The sequence below is a fragment of the Festucalex cinctus genome, chromosome 1 (genome assembly GCF_051991245.1).
Source record: "Festucalex cinctus isolate MCC-2025b chromosome 1, RoL_Fcin_1.0, whole genome shotgun sequence".
Lineage (NCBI taxonomy): Eukaryota > Metazoa > Chordata > Actinopteri > Syngnathiformes > Syngnathidae > Festucalex > Festucalex cinctus.
Window position 1 is genome coordinate 51116036 of NC_135411.1, and position 24363 is coordinate 51140398.

A 24363-nucleotide genomic window follows, 5' to 3' on the forward strand; every position below is an offset into this window, starting at 1 on the left:
CAGAAAGCATGTGAGCTGTGAGTGGCTGTTGCCTTGGACCTGAGCAACTGTGATGTCATCTTCAGTCGACAGCAAGTGGCAAAATGGCCGCCCGCTAAGATGGATAACAACGGCTGGATTTTGCTGCGCAACTCATATTCCACGAATAATATATTAATCAGAATGTCATGTTTAGACTAGTGAGGTCACATAACATACCGTTTTGTCAAGAAATGTTTAAGGTCGACTTTCCCTTTAAGATTGGTAATCAATTTGGAAAAATAACACCCACACATGTTGACTGATCATTAGTATAGATTTTGAAATAAATTTTACCAAATTAACTTTCAGCCCAGCCTGACGGCAGCGATTTCTCAAATATAAAAACTAAATAAATAAAAATTATATGGGTAATTGCATCAGGTTACCAATCAAAACTGAAAATATTCAAACAAGATTTTCAAAAAATAATAATTCATTCAGAAAAGCAAAACTGAAGGCAACAACTTCTATCCATGAGATCATCATGAAGGAATCAAACTGACCGGCAGCGTCGATGGTGGCCGCTAGCTGGCCGTTTTTCTTGGCGGCGACATATTTCCCGTTGGCGGCCCGCAGAGTCAGCCTCTTCCCACGCCACTCGATGTCAAAGTAGCAATTAGTTGACCTGCAGACAGACAAATTAAAAGGCGTGGGGATCAGGAAGGGAGGATGGTCCCACATTCACGTGGCACCTGCATAGCGGCAAGTATAAACACACTCGGCTGCCGTTTTGAAGCGAGCGCCTTCATTTTCTCTGCATTTGGCACAAGGTGTTCCATGTTCTGGTGTAGATTTCACATACCAGAAGCAAACCTATGCTTCGGCCCAAACATTCTCTAGTAGTTTTGCTGTGGTTACATGTGGAAGGCATCAAAAGAATACAAGTGAGAGCAGAGTCATGGAATGTGACCACATTAACGTTTGTCTTATCTCAAGTCGACACCTTTGCGATAAGAGAGTAAGGTTAGTGGGACCTCTGAAGTCAAAATGTTCCGGAATGCTGACTGACCTCCAATTGTGGATTTCAAAACCAAAGAAATAATGGAAATACATTTGGAGGAATACTCCTTTCCGAAGTTAAAATGGAACCTACTAGGGGTGTTTAAAAAAAAAATCGATTCGGCGATATATCGCGATACTACATCGCGCGATTCTCGAATCGATTCAATAATCGGCAGAATCGATATTTATTTATTTTATTTTTTTTATTTTTTTTTTATTTTTATTTTTTTAGGATTCACACCTTGAGCATGGAAGAATGTTATATGAACGGCACATTAAGCCTTAATATTTTTATTTTAATGCTGTTCAAACATGAAACAGATTACAACCTCTATAAGACTGAAATTTCAGATAAATAAATAATACATTTTCATATAAATCTTACACTCTACAAGATTACTGATTAGTATTTTCTAAATATGAATGAAAAAAAATCGCAACAATCGACTTATAAATTCGTATCGGGATTAATCGGTATCGAATCGTGACCATTCGTATCGGGATTAATCGGTATCGAATCGAATCGTGACCTGTGAATCGTGATACGAATCGAATCGTCAGGTACTAGGCAATTCACACCCCTAGAACCTACCATTGCTATCATAAAACCTTGATTAACTCCACAGGCAACATTTCAACATCCTTAACAGCCGCACATGTATTGATGAAAAGGTTAAACCCTATTCACAAAATTAAAATGACAAAAGGTGTGATTAATATTGATGCACCTTATGAAGTTCACATTTTAAAACATTGTCACACAAGCCTAAACATTAAGATTCCAAAAATAAGCCATTTCAAATAATTTGTTCACAACCTCCCATTTGCCAGGTGTCTGACGACCAACCACGGCTCACCTGTTTTCTGGAGTTTGGTCCCATTATGTTTGCAAGCTGAGTCATGGCCCATGATTGGTCATTAAGGCCTGAGCAGCTGTGATGTCATTTTCAGTTGACAGCAACTGGCAAAATTGACGCTACCTGAGATGGATAAACTGGTGGATTTTGCTACTTCATTCATATTCCACAAACAATATTAATCAGTGTGGCCGTTTCGAACATATTGTAAAGAATATTTTCAGGTCCAATTCCCCTTTAACATTGTCATTTATTCATTGGTTATTTTGATTTTTCATTTTCAAAAGTATTATGCATGTTAATGATGGACAAACACTATTTTGACTCATGGATGACACTTAAGTCATTTCATGGAAGCCTAAAATTGAATAAAAACAAGTTACTTTGTAGCACCATCAAAAGAACAGAAAGGCAGATGTCTCTGCATAAAATGTTAACTGTTCGATATTTAAAAATACAAAACGTCATGTCTGTGGTCAACAATTCGGCCGAGCTAAAAATTCTGTGGATGTGATGTGAAATGGAAGGCAGCTAATTAGGATGAATTAACGAGTAATCGGTTGTGTTGAGTCTTTGCTGTGAACTTTTGTCCTTTTTATTGTGATAAATGATTCATACAAACAGCAATGTAGTCACCAGATAAGCTAACAGGTAGCCAGAGATGGAAAGTAACGAAGTATAAATACCTTTACTTGACTTGTGTTTCAGTACTTTGTACTTTGAGTATTTTTTAAGACTACTTTTTATTTTGATCCGTTACATTTTAAAAGGGACAACAACATGAAAAATCAACTTTTTGGAGCTTTTAGCCGTGTTAAAATGCTAATTCCTCCCCAAACACATGATCGAAGTGGTGTTTTCCTCCATTCTCCCGTCGAGAAACTCAAGGTCATTCTGCTCTTCAAGCACCAGACCCTCCCAACCTGACAAAACGAGCTGTTGCACTCATAAGGTGCGGACACACCCTCGCACCGTCTCTGCAGACTAAACACACGCCCACTCTCTCTGAGACCTCCATGGAGTAGTGACAAAAGTGGTCTTTATCAGTAAACATTCTGTCCAAATGCATTCAAAGCAATCAGTTATCCTTCACATATGCAATGCCAAAGTGAAATGCCAATTGGCTGTCTTAAAATCCCACAAAGGTTCCGTGGCTGACACTTGTGTAAACTACAAGTAAAAACCTTTGCACTATTTAACTTAGCTGAACAAATAGTATAGTTGTTAGTGCGCTCTGTAAGCAGCAAGTCCCCTGTTCGAGACCAGCTCAGGTGCCCCCCCCCCCTTCTTCTTCTTCCCTCCTCCACGATTTCTTGCAGCAAGGAGCCCTTTTGTTGCAAATGTTTATTGAAGAATTGATGGCTTATTCGGAGAAGTGCTCCAACAGCAGACTGTAGTCGGCTTGCCGGGGGCACGGCAACCATACAGGTAGAGGCGAGGTTTTACTGAACCGGGCGTTTTACTTCTGCATTAGAAAACTAACCAGCAAAATACCTAATATTTCATCAAATAAAATTACATCGCCTTGTGTCAAAAGTAATCATTATATGCCTATAGTTAACTGTTGGAAGGGCTTAAAATACAGTGGTGTAATCCCTTTAACATTAGCATCTGTACTTTTTAGTCAAGTTTTCATTACATTGACTATTAAAAATACTTTACCTGGAAGAAAAAGCAGCCATCAATGTTTCCTGGCACCCCCAAACATTTGAACACACTGCTTGTGTGCTTGCTTGTGCTAGAGCAACCCGTAAATATGAAGGGAAAGCACGCCGCCACTAAAGAGGATAATTTGAACTTGATAAGAACGCTGCAGACTGCCAGTTGAATCAACATTATGAAAGAAAGTTGAATAATGTCATTGAGGTGTGGACCATGCAACATGAGCGAGTGATACTCAACACTGTCAAATTGACACAAGGCAAGTCAGAGTCAACTGGTTCATGTATTCCCATTTTTGCTCCATTAGCCAATTTCTTTCAAATTGACGTAGGAGGAAACATCTGAGAAAAATACTTATACTTCTACTAGGGGTGTTAAAAAAAAAATCGATTTGGCAATATATCGCCATACTACAGCACGCAATTCTCGAATCGATTCAATAGGCAGTCGAATCGATTTTTTTAACATCAATTTTGGATGGAAAAATATTCAACAAAACATCTAACTTTCACACCTTAAGCATGGAAGAATGTTATATTAATGGAACATTTAGCCTTAATATTTTATTTCAATGCTGTTCTAACATGGAAAAGGTTACAACCTGTTTGTTAAATACAGTGTCTCACAGTTATAAAATTGAAGTTTCAGATCAATAAATAATACAACTTCATACAAATCTTACAGTGTACATGTACAAGTTTACTAAATGGTATTTTCTAAATTTGAGTAAAAAAAAAAATCACAACAATCGACTTGTAAATTCACATCGGGATTAATCGGTATCGAATCGAATCGTGACCTATGAATCGTGATACGAATCGAATCGTCAGGTACGAGGCAATTCACACCCCTAACTTCTACTATTCAAGTACATTTCGGAGCCTGTACTTTTTTTTTTTTTTTTACACACACACACACACACACACACACACACACACACACACACACACAGGTAATTGTACTTTTACTCAAGTAGAGAATGTCAGTACTTTTCCTTATCGTTGCAGGTAGCCTAGCTTCCATTTCTTCTTCTATTATAGTAGTTAGGGGTGTGAATTGCCTAGTACCTGACGATTCAATCCGTATCACGATTCACAGGTCACGATTCGATACCGATTAATCCCGATACGAATTTATAAGTCAATTGTTGCGATTTTTTTCATTCAAATTTAGAAAATACTAATCAGTAAACTTGTGGAGTGTAAGATTTGTATGAAAATGTATTTATCTGAAATTTCATTCTTATACAGGTTGCAATCTGTTTCATGCTTGAACAGCATTAAAATAAAATATTAAGGCTTAATGTTCCGTTCTAATAACATTCTTCCATGCTTAAGGTGTGAATCCTAACCCGAAGTTAGACGTTTTGTTGAATATTTTTCCACTAAAAATGGAAGTTTAAAAATCGATTCAGCCGCCTATTGAATCGATTCGAGAATTGTGCGATGTAGTATCGCGATATATTGCCGAATCGATTTTTTTTAACAACCCTAATAGTAGTGGAAACTTTCTTATGATTCAGTGTTCAATTATTTTATTTTCGAAGGATGTTAGTACATCTGCACAGTTTTTGATTCAATGTCATATAGAATCTCACATTTTGAAAACCAGTCAAGATGTTGGGAGGGGGCATCGCCCTTACTCACACAGGGAGTATTCAAATCTGTTTAGCACAACTAAAATCTACTAAACACAAAACAAAACCAAACTAAAAACATTTGGGGTCTCTACACAAGTACCCAAACTGTTTGGCCTGGAATGATGACTTTTGTCTCTTTATGGTGCCTCACAGACAGCACCCAGAGTCCAGACTCATGTGGGATCAGGGTCAAAGGTTAACTGCCAGCGCTCTGGCTAGAAAAATCACTGCACAGGACATTCAGTACCCTTCAACATGTCTAAGTCTTGACCCCTGCGCCCCCTCCGACAGACACACACATCTCAAATATCCAACTGGAGCTCCAAACTAATCAGACTAGTGATTGACTATCCTCCCCCAGGCCTGAGAGCTGTGATGCATGCAAACAGGTGTTTGTGCAGTCACACACATACTTGGTGGAGGCGGTGCACTGCAGGCCTCCGTTGGCAGTGAGGGTCCAGTATTTCCCAGCAGCGGTGCGGAACGCACACTTCCTGTTCTCACGGCAGATCTCCACTTGGAAGACTTCCTGGTCACCTTCCTCATCCTGATTGGCCGACAGGTCCATACCTGAGGACACACACACACCCACACACACCCACCCACCATTGTTAGGTTAGGGGAGGGGTGAGCTGCGAATGGAGATGATCCAGATACACCCATGCAGATCATCTGGTTAGGATCAGACATATTAAATGAGCATCAGACATTTTGGATTAGCGAAGGATTTCACCGTGTGCATGCGCACACACAAAAACGCACTATGAAAGTACACAATTCCTGACCTCATTAACATCACATCCGTCTCACAATGAGTTACAGAGAATGAAACAATGTAAGTCTACAGGCTACCATACGCAACTGTACTCTCATACATGGATACAGTCCATAGAGCACAATACATGCCATTGTGCATTATGAGGTCATAGTTGACAGTTAGCCGCAGGCCCTGACAGAGAAAAACATGGACTGTGTTGGCCTGTTGTGTAAATGTGTGCAGAACAAAAATGTGTTTGAGTAAGCCAATATAATCATGTGCTTTTTTCCTTCCGTCTTCCTTTTCATGCATGACACCCTCCTGGACGCGCCAAACTAGTTTTTCCATCTTGTTCTCTATTAAAATGGAACATTCCACAAGCTTCAAGTTAAGCTGAACAACGACGACAGTGTTGTATTTGTGACCTTCAGCGGCAGATGTCAAGGAACTTCCCACTCAATTTTTCTCACTTCAAACCCAAGCAATCCCATTTAGGAGATTTTAATCTAAGCCTTGTGACAATGTGTACTTTAAAGGACATCTGCCTCTCCAACTGAAGCCAAACAGTGACTGCGGGAAAAAAAAAAAAAAAGTGTGACACCAAGCAATTAGATAGGCAGCATTCCACAAAAAAAAAAAAAAAAAAACAAACCTTCCCACCGCAATGGACTGCAAAGACACCAAATAGTCGATGTGATTTGTATATCAGAACAGCTAAGGTTTCTTTGTCATGGTTATCATTTTTGTGCGGCCACTTGTTGCTAGGTAGAATTCAAGGCACACATTCATTTGTTTCTGCTGCCCACACAGAAGAAAAAAAAAAAAAAAACAGGGTCGACAAAAAACAGACTAGGGCTGGGAATAAAAGTCGACCTAGTCAGTTGGGTCGACCACAAAAATTACTCGACACAAAAATGCATGCGTCGAAGCTATTTTAGTAGTTTTGTGGCACCTGGAAGTTGCTGGAAGGCCCGGAACAAATATTTCGCATGCCACACGGACACTTATTGCTGACGGACCCAGATTCACCACTACTAAGATGCTTCAAATGGTTTGTTTGTGGTCTCTTTAGACTGGAAAGGGAGAAAATTAACATCACCACACATTTGCAAGGGGGGGGGGGGGGGGGGGGGGGACGCATCAAAATTGCTAAATTAATAAGAGCTTTAATGAATTTATTGCCGCTGGCCAAGATGACGGTTGGCCGTACATGCATCAGCAACAGGAAGCGGTAAATGTAGCGCAAGACTCCTCCAGGTACGGCGCTTCAGCAGAGTTGTTGCCCCGCCTCACTCGTCAGAGTAGCGTACAAGCGAGGGCCTTCAGCATTTGCCATAAATAAGGGCCGACCTACTTTAGTTTGATGCCACCAAATGTGCAAAAACCAAGCCAAATTGACAACGCGCTTAACAGACCTAGGGAAGTTCGCACGGGCGATGGCAGTAGAAACGAACTCACATCGGATTTGGATGGGATGGGACCAAAGAAAAACATCAGTGACGGCACGAGATCTTGGAGCCTAACGCAAGTTATTTGAAAAACCTGTGTACATGTGCGGTACCGTTAGTATGCTGCATCAATGGCCATTGTAGGCTTCGACAACGCAATATGTTTGAACGAGACAAGTGAATACGTCAGGCTTAGTAAACATATGATGAAGATGAAGCACTCTTTAAGTGCATTAATATTGTGATCAAATTGGATTTTTCATTATGTTGGACTATGAAGTGATTTTCAGGAAAAGTACAATAAAGTGATTCAACTTTATTCAGGGCTAATGCTAATCGTGATTGTTAATAGTTTAGCATAGGCTAATTTTGTTGGTGTTTGGGGGGGGGGTTATTTTTTTATTTTTTTATTTTTTCATTTTTTTATTAAATTGGGGGCTATTTGTCAAGTAATTGATGGCATAATTGATAGTTGACTTTTTTTAAGTCGTTAGTGGCAGCACTAAATCAGACAAAGAAAACTAAGTACTGTTGAGTCTGGCGTATTAAAAGTAAGACTCACCTCCGACTTCACCAACGCAAAAGTAAACCAAACTCGAGAGAGACCTCTGAGGGACTTGCGTAAAAGTGAATCACTGCTCAAATTTTGTTTATAGAGAGGGAGGGAAAAACAATAGAAAAGAGCATGTCGCCTTATTCCTTGTTGGTTGGGCACCATAAAAACTACCCAAAATTTGGGCTCATTGCAGACATATTGAGTTTCTGAAGATATGCGGTGACACACCCACTCAGATGATTGAGAGGGAAAACATAACCGACCTTAATGGAAACCACATGCTCAGAGAAGGAGAAAAATGAAGAATGCCACCTTTAAGTCAAGACATCTTTCAAATTGCTCTCTAAGCTTAGCTGTTAACTGCTCAGGCCAGCACTCCTTCAGCACAGTAGCGGACGAGAGTTTATGTTACAAGAGTGTCAGGAGCCAGTGTAGTGTTTAATCTAAGTGCCGCAAAGCACCAGATTTGTGTACAATTCGTGAGGGTTTAGTTAGAAAAGCTGAGGTGCAGCACAGTGGTTCAAACTTGCTAGAGACAAGAAGTCTGATGAGCAGTGAGGAGATCTAGGCATGATGACGAAGCTAATGCAAGCGCCTGATGTCATTAGCAGGGATGCTAGCAGAGCAGCAGTTCTTCATTCAAACAATAGCAGTGGAGGACTTTGATGGAAATTTTCTCCATATTTATTTCAGCAAGATGTCATTTTCTGTTTAGGTGAAAGACTGCCAACTGTAGATGTGAAATAAGAATTTGTCGAGTGACCTTTAAACCTTTTACACACATTCATCAACTGCACCTTCATTTTCCATTCTTCACAAATAAAACTTAGACAAATCTTCAAGTGAACTATGTCCTAAACTGAAGTGGAACGTTGTTTGGGTGTGGGGAAAACTTCCTTACGAAAACACATACTCAACGAAGCCTTGAAGCGAGGTTGTATCACAAGAAAAACACACACCAAAGTATACAACAATAACACAGACAAAACAAAATGATGCCTGGAGAAACAAAGCCATGACCCGGATAGTCCATGTTTGTGCGTGTGAAATCCAGATAAGTGGACACTGATCAGTTTTTATGTTCCAAGGGATACTGGACTATATCTGCACAACAAAAGTGGCCACACATTCAGAACCCACCCAAGCCACGCACACACCCAAAACACCCTCTCCCCATCTTTCTGCCCACCACAGCCAATCCATCCATTCTGATGACGGCAGGGAAGGCACAGATTGTTGGCTACAGTTCCATGTGAGCCAGCACCAGAGGTCTGCTGTGAACGCACGCGATTGTACCCGCTTCAATCACCAGTGTGTGCGCGTGTGCTGTTGTTCGGCAGGCCTGACTGAGGAGGCGGACAGCTGGGGCACAAACGGGGAGCCACCAGATCATCAGCCTTTGTTCTGATTCAGATGCACGGCACCTCCACACAGTCTTGCTTTAAAGGGGAAGTCAACCTTAAACATTTATTGACAATAATATATGTTATGTGACCTCACTAGTCTAAAAATTCATTTTACATTTGTTGAATATGAGTTATGAAGCAAAATCCAGCCATTTTTATTCATCTCAGGTGCCAGCTATTTCACCACTTGCTGTCGATTGAAGATGACATCACAGTTCCAATCACAGCTCCCTGTTTTCGGAAGCTGAGCTGTGATTGGTTGTTATGAGACCTGAGCAACTGTGATGTCATCTTCAGTTGACAGAAAGTGGCAAAATGGCCGCCCTATGAGATGGATAAAAACTGCTGGATTTTGCTGCTTAACTCATATTCCGCTAACACAATATTAACCAGTAGGGGTGTTAAATAAAAATAAATAAATCGATTCGGCAATATATCGCGATATTACATCACCCAATTCTCGAATCGATTCAATAGGCGGCCAAATCGATTTTTAAATATTCACCAAAACGTCTTAGGGTTCACAACTTAAGCATGAAAGAATGGTATATTAATGGTACATAAAGCCTTAATATTTTATTTAAATGCTGTTCAAACATGAAACAGATTACAACCTGTATAAGACAAGTTTAGATAAGTTTCAGATAAATAAATAATACATTTTCATACAAATCTTACACTGTACAAGTTTTACTGATTAGTATTTTCTAAGTTTGAATTAAAAAAAAAAAACATCGCAACAATTGATTTATAAATTCGTATCGGGATTAATCGGTATGGAATCGAATCGTGACCTTTGAATCGTGATACGAATTGAATCGTCAGGTACTAGGCAATTCACACCCCTATTAACCAGAATACCATATTCAGTACCAGTGGGGCTGCATAGTCCATACTGTCAAGATTATTTTTTTATTTTATTTTTTTGACTCCGCTTTCAAACCTGATTTAAAAGCCTAATCAAGCTGAAGAAAACACACTCGCAAACACTCACTCTTCCTGTGTCAAACTGTAAGGTCACGGAGTGAAATCGATTTGCAACTCATGCTGAGTGTGAAGGGCATTTCTGCAGCGATACACCCACACAGGAAGCCAAACCTATAATGAAGTGGACAGCATAGAGAGATTCCCTCCTTCCCCATCCCCATCCCCATCCCCCTCACACACACACCCCCACGCACACACACCCCGATAGCCTCCAAGCACATTAACAAGATGGTCTTTAAACATATCAGTTTACACATTCTGCAGCAGCCAGCAAACACAACCAAGTGATAACAGCAATCACTTGCCCTCTTTCCCCCTTTTTGTGTGCGCACGGTCACAGTTGACAAAGTTGTGTGTGTGTGTCATGTTTCGTTTCCTGCCAGCCGGAGGGGGTGAAGGACACACAACTAGTGTCAGGGCTCATTTGGCAAACGACACTGACGTGATGCAAAGATTGGAAGAGTGAGCAAGAGACTATGAATCCCAATAAGAGCTATTATGCCAAATATGAAAACAAAAATGGAAGCTTCTCACTCAATATAATTGAGTGATTGATACAATTGCAACCTACAGCCACAATAAAACAGTGTTTAAGGATAACCTATGACAGTATAAAAAAAAAAGTTGTATAGGGTTGCATAGATGTCCGTTTCAGCTCATTGATCTACCAAGCTTAATCAAACCACAAAGCCGCAAATTTTATAAAGCTGGCCAATTACACAAAAAGATTTCCCGTTTGGCAGTTTAATGAAAACACATGTGCTTCAAGACCGGATACAAGCAACCACCTTCTGGACAACATGACAAGTGTGCCTCACAAAGAAACAGACCACATCTAAACCAGCCATTAAACCCAAATTGTAGTAAGCTAATACATCCAAGGATGTCTTGCTTCATAGATTGGCCAGAAGGCAATTTTGGAGTAACCTCATGAATTCTAGGCCTGTTCCTTGTGAAAACTTAATGTGATTTGGTGAATTTACACTCACAGGTCAAATACTAATTAAAGCCTCCAAAGTAGTCCACTCCTCAGAGAATGCAATAAAATGTATTGTTGAGATAATGAAAGCTGACCTGACCCCCTCCCCATAATATGCTGCTCCTGCTGGTGTGGAACCAGATGCAAAAGGTACAACAGTAGCCAACAGGAAATGATGGCCTCCTAAAGCCATCTCTGCCTTCAATCATCCCACTTAAAAAGGCCAGTGAGCTGAAGGCTAACGGACTGCCAACGTTGTGTCCCAGACCATAAAGGGTCTCTCTGGGAATTCGGGACCATCTTCTGAGCAAGTGGCTGAAATGAGTATGTAGAAGGGTTACTTCCATGCAATTAAGGCCACAAGCACTAATGAGAGGAAACAGCTGGACTGAAAGAGTAGACTGAAATATTTATAGAATATTTAGACCATATAATATCACAGCAAGATTCTTATTCAGATTTGTCCCCGTTTTTGAAATTGTTTTTTTATAGGCAGATGCTCTTCCTGACCCCAGCCCACCCGATTTAACTGGACTTAGATTGGCATCCAGTTGGGCTGGTTTAGCCCCCATGACTAGGTTGCATATGTTGCGTTGTTACTGGACACCAGTTGGTCCATGAGTCATAAATTGGGGGTGCGCAAAATAATTCACAATCAATGATGTAACATTTTCAAAATGTAAACCAATTACTCCTCACCTTGGCTTTGTGCCCAATCAAAAGAGTTCCGATACGATTGTGACGTATGAAAAATCTGTGTATTCTTTCTTCTATATGGTTGTGCAGGTGTCGCAAGTCCAAGCTCAACTGGAAGAGATGCAGTGGAATTAAGAGCAAGAAGATGATTCAGAGAAGGTCCTCAACTAAACTGCAGTCACTTGCTTCCATAGAGCATAAAGTGACTTGACTACAGCCTCTGAATATTGTGCAGTTTTTTAAAAAAGTTCAAAACAGTAGCATGGATGCTAATTTCCTAGAACCCACCATTTAGGTTTCATTATGCTAGCATTAAGATGGCAAACGATCACTCGACAAAATTAGACAGTTTGGCGTTTAAATATGTACTGTTTAATTCTTATTAGGGATAGACCGATTATCGGCCGGGCCGATTATCGGTGCCGATATTTGGCATGTTGACCAATATCGGCATCGGCCTTTTTACGAAACTGAAGGCCGATAAAAGCTGGAATCTCACCTAACAGTGAATGCTTGCGAACGCAGCAAATGTTTTATCAGGATTTGCAAGATGTGCACAGACATTTTTTACTTGTTGCAAATACATTTCAAACATATTCAGACAATTTGTCACTGTCTGCGAAGATCTTTTGAACCCTGACGAAAACCCAAAATTAAATGCATTTAATTTTGCATACATTTGTCACTGCTGACACTGGGAAGTCCCAACACTTTTTAATTTATAAAAAAAAATAATTACAAAAAAATTAAATTAAAAAATTGTTGAAATTTTGGAAAACTTTATTTACAGTAGGAAACTTTAGAAAAATATGTATTTATTTATTTAGTCACTGCAACCCCCCCCCCCCCCCCCAAAAAAAAAAAACAACTAAAAATGCTAAAAAACAAAAAACAAAAAAAACAAAAAAAACACATTTAGAAATTATGGAAAACTTTATTTACAGTAGGAAACCTATTTATTTATTTATTTATTTATTTACTTGCTTAGTTTTGAATTTAGCTTAACACAAGCTGATGACCCTGGAAGTTCCCTACAATTTCTACAATTTCTGTTAGAATTTTTAATTAAACAAAGCTGTCTATTGGTTATATGTTTAAAATTAAAAGAAAAGGCCATTTATTTTTTTTATGCTATTATTTTCTCTTTTACTGCAAGTGAAAATCGGCTTGAAATATCGGTTATCGGCCTCCTTGACAACTAATAATCGGTATCGGCATCGGCCCTGAAAAAGCCATATCGGTCTATCACTAATTCTTATGTCTTGTCTTTACAGTAAACTTCAAGTGGAAGTTACCAGCAGCTAGTAGAGGGCACACTATGTACCTAATTTGAAGAACTGTGCAACAGATTGAGTAAATGTGCGAAAGGGTACTGCTTTTAAAGCGTTTTAATAAGTTTGAGTTTTAATACGTTTGAAAGACTGGTAGAACCATTCTAAAAATGTGCTGGTTTTTTTTTATTTTTAAACAGTCTATAACAGATTCACCTATTACAGCTCAGTCTGGAAAAGGAGGAAAGAGTAGGAGGAGGAGGAGGAGAAGGAGAAAAAGAAGTAGAATTGAGGCTTAAGCTAAGCTAAACAAACATTCATTCATGGCCACTTCTCACACATTCGAGTTCAACAAATCAATACTCGTTTGTATTTTCTTACCTTTTAGTGTGTCAAGTTGATCAACAGTTCAACACAAGAATAAATCAACATTTTGATAACAGTAAGCAGCATTTGGAGGGACATCATAACCGTGGCTTCCGCTAATGTGAGCCAGGCCGCTTCAACCGCCATGTTGGCTCCGGTCCGCTACAGAGGGAAGCTAGGAGCAGCTCTAAGCCCAAAAACATCTGGAGCCAGTTTAATTCCAATCTGTTTTTTTTCCCCTTCAATATGCATCACAATGATCCTGCCATTTGGCATTGTGAACATTAAGTTTCCTCCTGATTATCATTATAAGGACAAGATCATGCAACACGCACAAGAGGAACATTAGCAGACATTTTAACATTTCTGGCATAAGCAGCCCCGTTACAGAGAGCATCGCCGTGTACTTCCGACGCAACAGTTACTGGCCTCCATTTTGTGGAGACGGCACCAGAAAGTGCTGATGGCGAGAAAAGTGGATAAATGATCCATTGACAAGTAAACACAGCGGGAAGATGGAACAAACGGGCTCAGACTGTCACAGAGCTGAAGAGAAGGATCTCTTCGGGATAAGAGGAAGCTTAACCACAAGGGAGAAAAGAATCCTCAGCAGTGTGCTCATTCAACCACACACTAAATATAGATTTAGGTGGTAACTAGTTTTATACTACTATTAAGCCACCACTAATTGTTTTCCTGTTGATTTAAGTGTTACAAGACTCCTGTAATTCCTATGCATTACATGGTTAAATACACTAAATATACACACACACCAAATATAAAAATGATCATTAAACACAAATGGTTTGTTCATTATTTGAAGTCTTGGCCCTGATAATGACCTTTGACACACAGCAGACAAGCCTGACTGCTGGAAAAGGGTGGGGGTGGTGCACCATGAGGGAATTTATGCGAGAGGTGGGATAGAGAAGGAAGGAAGGAAGAAAGAATGGAAGGAGACGAGCTTTTGTCCACTTCTACAGCTGGAAACCACAACCACCACTCACTAATCTAACCTGAGGACGCCAACAGTCAGTCAGCTGGGGTCCTACCATGCATCACTAAAAGATGCTTATATATGGACAGGACAATTACACATAAATGTGTCATTTGCCAATTTGGCTAGTGACAATTTGGATTTGACAAACAGACACTCAAGTGCTGACAAAAGAAGCCAAGGTCTTGACGTCTGTGAGGAAGGGGAGAGAAAGGGAGGGGAGGTGGGGGTGCAGTCAAAAATGCCAGCACAGTAACATTTCCTTTGACAGACACTCATGAACAACCGAGACACACACCTTGGCGGGTAGAGACGTTCCTCTCGTTGGCCGCAGTGAGGACCACCTGCGGGTGGCTCTGCTCCAGCTGGAAGAGCTCGTCCTTGCCCACGCGCGCACTCTTGCCGGACTTCATGGTGCCGGAGGGCCCGGACGGCGCCAGGTACTTGCCGCCGCAGTCCCTGAACGCCACCTTGCCGGAGCGAAACTCCAGCGTGTAGCCGGTGCTCTTGTCCGTGGCGGCCACCAGCGCGCCGTCGTTCCTCAGGAAGCGGTTGTCGGAGGTCTGCAGGTGGTAGCGCTGCTCTCGGAACACCAACGTGATGGTGGAGTCGACGCCCCACGGGACGTCCCTGTCGATGGCGATCTCGTCCACCTTAGAGCTCAGGTGCGCGTAGCGTTTGCGCGTCAGGCTGAAGATGTTCACCTGCGGGTGCATGGCGATGTGCACGCTCCATTTCTCCGCCACGGACGCTGTCTGGGCGAAGCAAATGATGCGGTCCTCGGTTCCGCCCAGGTAGCGGCCGAAGGGCTCGGATTGCAGGGACCAGCGGCCGTCGTCGTGCGCCGTGATGATGAAGCGGCACTCGGGGCCCGGGGTCTCGCTGTCCCCGGTCACGTTGCCGTCCTTATCGGTGGCGATGTAGCGGCCCAGATGTGACTTGAGGAGGAACACGTTGCCGCTGGAGTCATCGCCGCTCTGTTCCAGGGTCCAAATCTGCTTCTTCTTCATGCTCGAGGCCGAAGCGTTGATTTTGAAACCGAACGTCTCGGCCGTGAGGTATTTGTTGCCGCAGTTGATGAGACCGAACTGGATCTGCAGCATGTCGCTGGTTCCGTTAGTGGCGCCGTTAGTGGTCATGGTGGCTTCGGTCCGCTTCTGTCTCTGAAAGGGAATTTGATGGGGGGTGGGCAGTTCTGTATTGAGAGGAGCTGCCTGTCTGTTAAAGGGTGGGATGCTGTGGTGCCTCGCGTGCTTCTCTTTGTTTGAGGAGTGTGTCCGTGAACGCGCGCCCCCGGTCCTCTGCCTGCCTCATCAGCGCAAGCCCGCCGCCACAGCTGCAGCCTATATAAGCATCAGTGACGTCACCTACAAACCACTCCCCGGACTGCAGTTTGGCAAAGAAGTTTCACTTTACCAAAATTACCACTCTTCCAGAGGTGGCAAAAGTAGAAGCTTATGTAAATAAAATAAAACAAAATACAAAAAAATACTCATGTAAATAAACTAATTCAATTCCTTCATGTAATTTTAAAAAAAGTAGGTTCACACTCTGAAATGTACTTTACCTAAACTCAAATATAAATACAGCAATGCAAATTTCAACGGCCTTTTATTGTAGGCGCCACCTACACAATAAATGCGTTGACGCAAATGGTGGTCACATGACTGGACACTAGATCCCCCACCCCCATTATAAAACTGCACAATTTAGAGTGGCCTTTTATTGTGAGAAGTCCCAGGCACACCTGGACATAATGCTGTCTAATCAGTATCTTGTTATGTTACACCCATGAGGTGACTAGGTTATCTATGATTATTGCAAATTACATGATTATTTTTTCAAATGTGTACATATGGAAGCCCAAAAGTGTCAATATTCAATAAATAAAAAGGCCTTTTTTTAAATAACTATCCTTTTGATAAATAACAGGCAATTATGTAATATGGCCATTAAATTTTAAAATGAGGTGTTAGTATTATTATGAAAAGTGTTATGATATTCTTTAATATGTAACAAATATTTTATTTTGGTTAAATATTTCATAATGATTATTTTAACAACGTCATACTTTTTAAAAAATAATGACATTTAATTTATTTTCAAGGTTTTATAAGATAAGAAAACGTTGTTTTACAAAGTCAGTTTTTATTTCATAATGTCCTTTTGCACAATGGTCTTCTTTTACATAATGGCGTTTTACAGCCGAATGACTTGGTCTGTCAATCAAATGACATGAGGCGGAGCCAGATACGTGATTGGCTGAGTCCCTTATACAGACATGAGCAGCAGCACTTGCAGTATCGATTCACGCGTGATTTTAGCGCCTGATGAGGAGCCACGGCGGTCACAGGCTTGCTAAAGCATGGATACGGAAGATAAGTCACTTTCAGAAGTACTCCAAGAAGTAGCAAATCGTTTAGAATCGGATCATAACGTAAAGGCCTTGTTAAACTTCTGCGTCAAGCTACGGGGTTCGCGTCACGGCGATCTCGGCTCAAACAGGTGGTCCCACCCACTGACTTTGATTGACAGGCCAAGTCATTCGGCTGTAAAACGCCATTATGTAAAAGAAGACCATTGTGGAAAAGGACATTATGAAATAATAACTGACTTTGTAAAACAACGTTTTCTTACCTTATAAAACCTTGAAAATAAATTAAATGTCATTATTTAAAAAAAAAAAAAGTATGACGTTGTTAAAATAATCATTATGAAATATTTAACCAAAATAAAATATTTGTTACATATTAAAGAATAGCATAACACTTTTCATAATAATATTAACACCTAATTTTAAAATTTAATGGCCATATTACATAATTGCCAGTTATTTATCAAAAGGATAGTTATTTCAAAAAGGCCTTTTTATTTATTGAATTTTGACACTTTTGGGCTTCCATATGTACATCATTGCCCTCTACCCTATGGGGTATATGCCACGGAAGAGGCGGGACATGATTTTGCACATCAGTTTGTTTCTGGTCTGGGTTGCGAACGCGTAACCGAGGGGCACAAAGTCGGAAGCACAAGTATTTTTGACGCAGCTCACACGTCGCAAACCGAACTGGAAACAAACTGATGTGCAAAAACAGTCCCACCTCTTCCGTGGCATACCCCCCATTGTCATGGCCTGGGTCGCATGCGCCAGAGTTCATGACCTGTTATGTGTCTGTTTAGGTACTGATGTAACAGTGTCTGTTAGGTACTGGTGTAACAAGTGTCTGTTTACAAAATGTGAAGTTCGTGATGTCAACCTTTAATCCTTTAGGTGATGTTTGGACCTATGTGATGTCGTTCTTTAGTCCTTTACGATTCACTGTCGGTAGATGCAGGTACAGATCCCAAATGCAGACACAAATAAGATTTTCTCCATTTATTTACATCGAGAGGCAGAAACTCAAGAGACGCTGTACACAGGACAGTTGGACAATAATCCGGCAAAACACACACAATTCTCAGACCCTTAAGTAGACAGTGAATCAATCTCATTGGTTGTGGCCAGACATGTGAGTACCAGGACTGACATGGAATTCTCTGATTGGCTGTTAACCCAGTAATTACAGATAGTTCCGGACAACATCAACATCATATAGCATAAAAAATTCCTGACATCACAAAGTCCAGACATCATATAACTAAACTAGTTGAAACTGGATGGAGTTAAATCAATACCAAAACAGACACGTAACGGGTCGTCAACTCTGGCGCACGGTCATGAATCTTATTTGGGATCCCAACCTTTCAGTACACAACACCAATCACTTACGTTGATTGCTATTTATTTACGTACATTCACATGCATTGTCACATTTGCAAGTTTGTTTTTTTATTTGCCTCTCTCACTGTAATCTGCTACTGTGTCGAATTTTTTTAAGTAGAAAATTGACACAACGAGAGGAGGTAGGACTCAGACGCAGAGTGTAAGTTGGCCAACAAGGCTGCAGCTTTAATCGCACGAAACTCAAATCTCCTCTCAAGGAGGGAAAAAAGGCTGAACAAAAAGAGCTCCAAACTGGAGATACAAAAAAGGGAGGAAAACCAGGGCAAACTAAAGGCGCAAGACAAGGCAAGGCAAGGCAAGGCAAGGCAAGGCAAGGCAAGGCAAGGCAAGGCAAGGCAAGGCAAGGCAAGGCAAGGCAAGGCAAGGCAAGGCAAGGCAAGACATCAAACAAGGACTGTGGTACGAGGACTGGGAGGCCGCTTCCATGCACTGAGATTTGTGACACTTCGGCAACCAACTGGCGAATGAAGGTGGCTTTTACTGTCCGGGTTGATTGGAAACAGGTGGTGCTGATCATGGGCGTGGACCGGTAATCATTGAGCTGCAGGAAGGGTAAGTGACCTGGGGTGAGAGTAGAGTCAGGACTATCAAAATAAAACAGGAACATGACTGTAAAACAAAAGCATGAACCGCCACTCTGGTGGCGGCGTGACAGAAAATATATATATATATATATATATATATATATATATATATATATATATATATCCATCCATTTTCTTGACCGCTTATTCCTCACAAGGGTCGCGGGGGCTGCTGGCGCCTATCTCAGCTGGCTCTGGGCAGTAGGCGGGGGACACCCTGGACTGGTTGCCAACCAATCGCAGGGCACACAGAGACGAACAACCATCCACACTCACACGCACACCTAGGGACAATTCGGAGCGCCCAATTAACCTTCCATGCATGTCTTTGGAATGTGGGAGGAGACCGGAGTACCCGGAGAAGACCCACGCGGGCACGGGGAGAACATGCAAACTCCACCCAGGAGATATATATATATATATATTATATATATATATATATATATATATATATATATATATATATATATATATATATATATATATATATATATATATATATATATATATATATATATATATATATATATATATATATATCCATCCATTTTCTTGACCGCTTATTCCTCACAAGGGTCGCGGGGGCTGCTGGCGCCTATCTCAGCTGGCTCTGGGCAGTAGGCGGGGGACACCCTGGACTGGTTGCCAGCCAATCGCAGGGCACACAGAGACGAACAACCATCCACACTCACACGCACACCTAGGGACAATTCGGAGCGCCCAATTAACCTTCCATGCATGTCTTTGGAATGTGGGAGGAGACCGGAGTACCCGGAGAAGACCCACGCGGGCACGGGGAGAACATGCAAACTCCACCCAGGAGATATATATATATATATATTATATATATATATATATATATATATATATATATATATATATATATATATATATATATATATATATATATATATATATATATATATATATATATATATATATTTATTTATTTATTTATTTATTTTTTTCCCATTAATTTTATCCAGTCGTGGGAAGTAACAAAGTAAAAATACTTCATGACTGTATTCATGTAGATTTTTTAGGCGTACAGTATGTACTATACTTGACTATTTATTTTTGTCATAAATTTTTCCTTCTAATCCTTATGTTTGGATATCCGTAGGCCCGGATTGGGTAATCTGGATGTTTTGGTGAATTCCCGCTGAGCCAGACGGCAATATACACTGTTCCTGCCACAACTCCAGCTGGCCCATTAGTTCCTTTCAGCCCACGGATCCATTTTGAAATCTGTACATATAACTCGTCTATAACACTTCCATCCGACGATCTTGTTATTGTACAAATGTATTACCGATGCCTCAGGCAGGTATTATAAAAAGTACCGTCTATCTATCTGTCTATCTATCTATTTTGTTTCTAAGGGTGTCACCAAGTCACAATACTTTAATAACAAAAGTAGCAAAAATGTAATACACGACAAGAAACAATAACACTATACTACATCCTGTCTGTCTGCACTAACAGGAAGTGTAATGTTAGCTGCCTAAATCTTGCTGATTGAACAATGCTTAAATGGGCATTGTGTAAAAGATCTTATTCCATGTTATGTACAGAATACTTGCCTATATTTCTTGTCCTTTTGCCTATTTATGATCTCATACTTATTCAAATAGAACAACCTTTACACAGAGCTGCAGTTGTGCTTTAGGCCAGAGATGGCAGTCGCGCTTAAAAAAAAAAGTGACCAACTCCAAAATGCACCTTTAAGTATACTGAGGAAATATATTAATGCAACACTTTTGTTTTGTCTCCCATTTTTGTGCTTTGAGTTGTGTTAATCTGTTGACCATAAGCACACAGTTGCCCATTCTTTTCCCCAATTTAAAAATTGGCTAAGACAGCTGCATGGTCTGCAACCTGCGGCTCTGGGGAACATGTGGCTCTTGAGTCCCTCTCCTGTTGCTCCCTATGGATTTATATATATATAAAAAAAAAAAAAAAGATTAGTAGAAAAAAATGTATTTTTTTTACATATTGTTTTTAGATAAAATATTATTTTAATGAATTAATTATTAAATACAAAATGAATAATCACATTTTTTTTTAAAGTCAGAATCCAAAGTTCAATGTCAGAAAAAAGAGAGGCATAAGGAGGATGAAAAGGTTGTTTAAAAAAAAAATGCAAATAAAAACCCCACAAAAAATGCAGAAAAGAAAATGTTCAAAAAGTAACAATAAAATGTCCACAAAAAAAAAGATGCTCCCCAAATTAGAATAAAATGCCCATTTAAAAAAAAACGTCAGAAAATTGATGGCAAAAAGGCAGGAACACTGTTAAAAAAAAAAAAAATAGCCATAAAATTTCCAAAAAAGGAAGAGAGACATAAAATTACCATAAAGTTTCCAAAAAATTGCAAAAAAAAAAAAGTATTATAATTTTGAAAGAAAGGAGAAAAGTTTAAAAATGCATGAAAAATTACAATATAAAAAAAAAAATTAAACACGAAAGATAAAAGATAGAAGAAAATGATCGTATGTATACATATTGGATGCTGCTTTCATATTTTTGCGTTGTGGTGCAGCTCTAATTAGCTCTTGGGCCATCATTACTTTAGACCAAAACTAACACACTGTTTCCTTCATCACAATGTTCGAATGTTTTGCGGCTCCAGACAGATTTTTGGTTATTAATTTGGCCAAAAATGGCTCTTTTGACAGTAAAGGTTGTTGACCCCTGGGCTAAGATGTCGGTATATGCATACCTCAGTCTTACATATTATCAAATGGGAAGTTTCATTTGCTCTCTTAACAGAAATAGTGACTGAATGCATGCTGTTCATTTGAATGCATACTGTGCATCACTATTTCTATGATCTATTTTAATGTGTCCCATAAGCTGATTATGGGACTCCAGGGTCCATTATGTACCTCTCAGCCATTGTACCCCGAAGTGAGAGGACCCCAGGACTCCTCCAAGATGTAATGGTAATTGCTTAGAATAGGCCAAATTCATAAATAAATAATAAACTTTTCCTCCAGACTCAGTATATAATACCACACCACCTTCTCTTACTGGTCAGATAGACTCTCAAGTCATGAGGATGCGCATCCTCACACAAAGCTCCATTCACGGCTTCGGCACGCACATCAGAAGAGAGCCGAATGCTGGCTCTGTAAACAAAGAGGCCAAACAGATCCTGGCGTGCATCCTTTCCATGCAAGTATATCACTGTGCAATCAAACACATTTGCAATAAGCATTTCAAGCCATATTTCACTCCGAGTGAAAGTACGGATGCTCCTCCGCCATCTTCGTGCGCAGTGAGCAGAGGAGTCTTCAGAACCTGATTGGCAGCCTGCACCTTATTGATGTCCTTGTTGCTATGCAGAAGAAGTCTCTGAGTTGCGGAAATCAATGATCAAGGCTAAAACTATCATGATTTAATTCTGATATGATGTTATGTCAGCAGCGCTCTATGACCTCTGACCCTGCATAAACACAATGAAATAAATATCATAGAACATGTCAATTTTTCCTTTTAGAGTGGGGTGTAATGGTGTAAAACCATCATTTACTCAATCAGGAATTAGAGTCCAAATTCTGTGGTGGGGTGAAGTTATGGCCAAGAAAGAAAGCATTTAAAAAAAAATAAAAATCCCCCTCTATCCAAAGGATTACACGCAAACCAAGAGGAAATTCCAAAGAAGACTTCTGTCTAGTTCCAAAGTGGCGCTTATAAATCATACATTATACGGACAAAAGTATTAGGGCAGCTGTGTTTCACAGAAGGAACTGATAATGCTAGAAATATGAAGTTAGTACCTTCTTTCCAGCAACAACTTCTTCTACTATTCTGGAAAGAATTAGATTACTGTTTGTTGGAGGAGTGTTCTCTGGGAGTTTTTTTTTTTTTTTTTTTTTTTTACATTAATCTAGTAGAACATTTGTGATGTCAGAGGTCATAGATGTTAGATGCTCTTCTTTAACCAACTCATCCAGACATACCTACTTGGAGTGTGTTTTTTGCTGTACAAAAGAAGGGTGACTTCTGAATTGTTTTCCTAATTTTGAAACTGGTAAGTGCATGTTGAAACACTATTATGTAACTGCAGTACACAGCTTTGATAACATATGATTGTAAATGTATTACTGAAGACACACTGCGGCCCACAAACAACATCCTGACGAAGGAGAAGAGGGTGATGTCTACTTTGCAAGGTGCGGGCTCACAAACTGGGCAAGCGGCCTGCTGCAGTGATCCAGCCACACACATACAGTGCACTGTGCACACACCCTGACACACTTGCTGCGCCCGCTATGCCCACAGATGGCGCAGCAAAAGACAAAGCTAGCCAATTAGCATCCTTTTCCCTCACACACCTCTGTGTGTGAACCAATCGCAACTTGGTTTTCAGCAGTTGTGTTACTGTGTCTACCAATAAAGGAACATCTCAGATAGATCAAACCCAAAAGCAGGTTATTCCTTGTTTTTAATTTAATGTTCTATGTGTTATGCTATGATTGGTTGTGTTTGATTCACACATTTCTAATAACCATATGACAAATGAATGGAAATATTGAGATGCATCTTGGGAGGGTGACAATGAGATGGAATTATGAGGTGCATGATATACTGCTGATAAATGACCAATTTCTTTCTTTTTGGGCTTTTGTGAGGACTTGCAATGATGAACTGAGCATTTCCCCCAAAGAAACTAATCACAGCTGGTGTATCTATTGATTGTATTGACTCCATTCATGGTGTCACTTATAGCCTTCTCTTCATTTCTCTTCATTGTGTCATGTGACTGGGTGGGTCAGGTTTCCACATGAGCAAGAAAAGCCGGCAGGAATTCTTCCCTCAAGCCGAAGTGTTGTTGACGATACAAATCACATACAAACAGCTTTCAGTGGAACCAGACATTTTATGACCCAGAGGGACAAACAACAAGCACCAACCAGTTCAGTGTCAGACCATGACCAAGTTGCAGCTGTCTAACTCTTGTCTGAAATTGAGCTATATACAGTGTCTCAAAAAATGATTAAACCACTCAAATTTTTGTAAAATATTTTATTTATTTATTTATTTATTTATTTATTATTTGTCTATTCATTCTGATAGATAGATAGATAGATAGATAGATAGATAGATAGATAGATAGATAGATAGATAGATAGATAGATAGATAGATAGATAGATAGATAGATAGATAGATAGATAGATAGATAGATAGATAGATAGATAGATAGATAGATAGATGAGTGAATAGTCAATGAAAAATGTAGAAAATTGCATAAGGATGTAAGAGGAACTGTATTAAAGTTGAGGGTGTCATATGTGTGAGTGGTGCAATCACAAAGGAATGTGCGTTTAGCTTGTGAGTGCACAC

The 24363-nt window shown here is 40.1% G+C and overlaps 1 protein-coding gene across 1 annotated transcript in view; it reads right to left on the bottom strand.

Moving 5' to 3' along the window:
• fscn1a (fascin actin-bundling protein 1a) overlaps positions 1-15983 on the bottom strand; it is a 22185-nt gene extending 6202 nt beyond the window's left edge. Inside the window, exons 1-3 of the mRNA XM_077540289.1 lie at positions 14943-15983; positions 5595-5751; positions 525-646 (exon numbers count right to left, since the gene is read on the bottom strand). Of these exons, the coding sequence (XP_077396415.1) occupies positions 525-646; positions 5595-5751; positions 14943-15783 (1120 nt within the window). The 5' untranslated portion in view covers positions 15784-15983. The remainder of the gene's footprint in view (positions 1-524; positions 647-5594; positions 5752-14942) is intronic.
• Positions 15984-24363: the final 8380 nt, after the last annotated feature.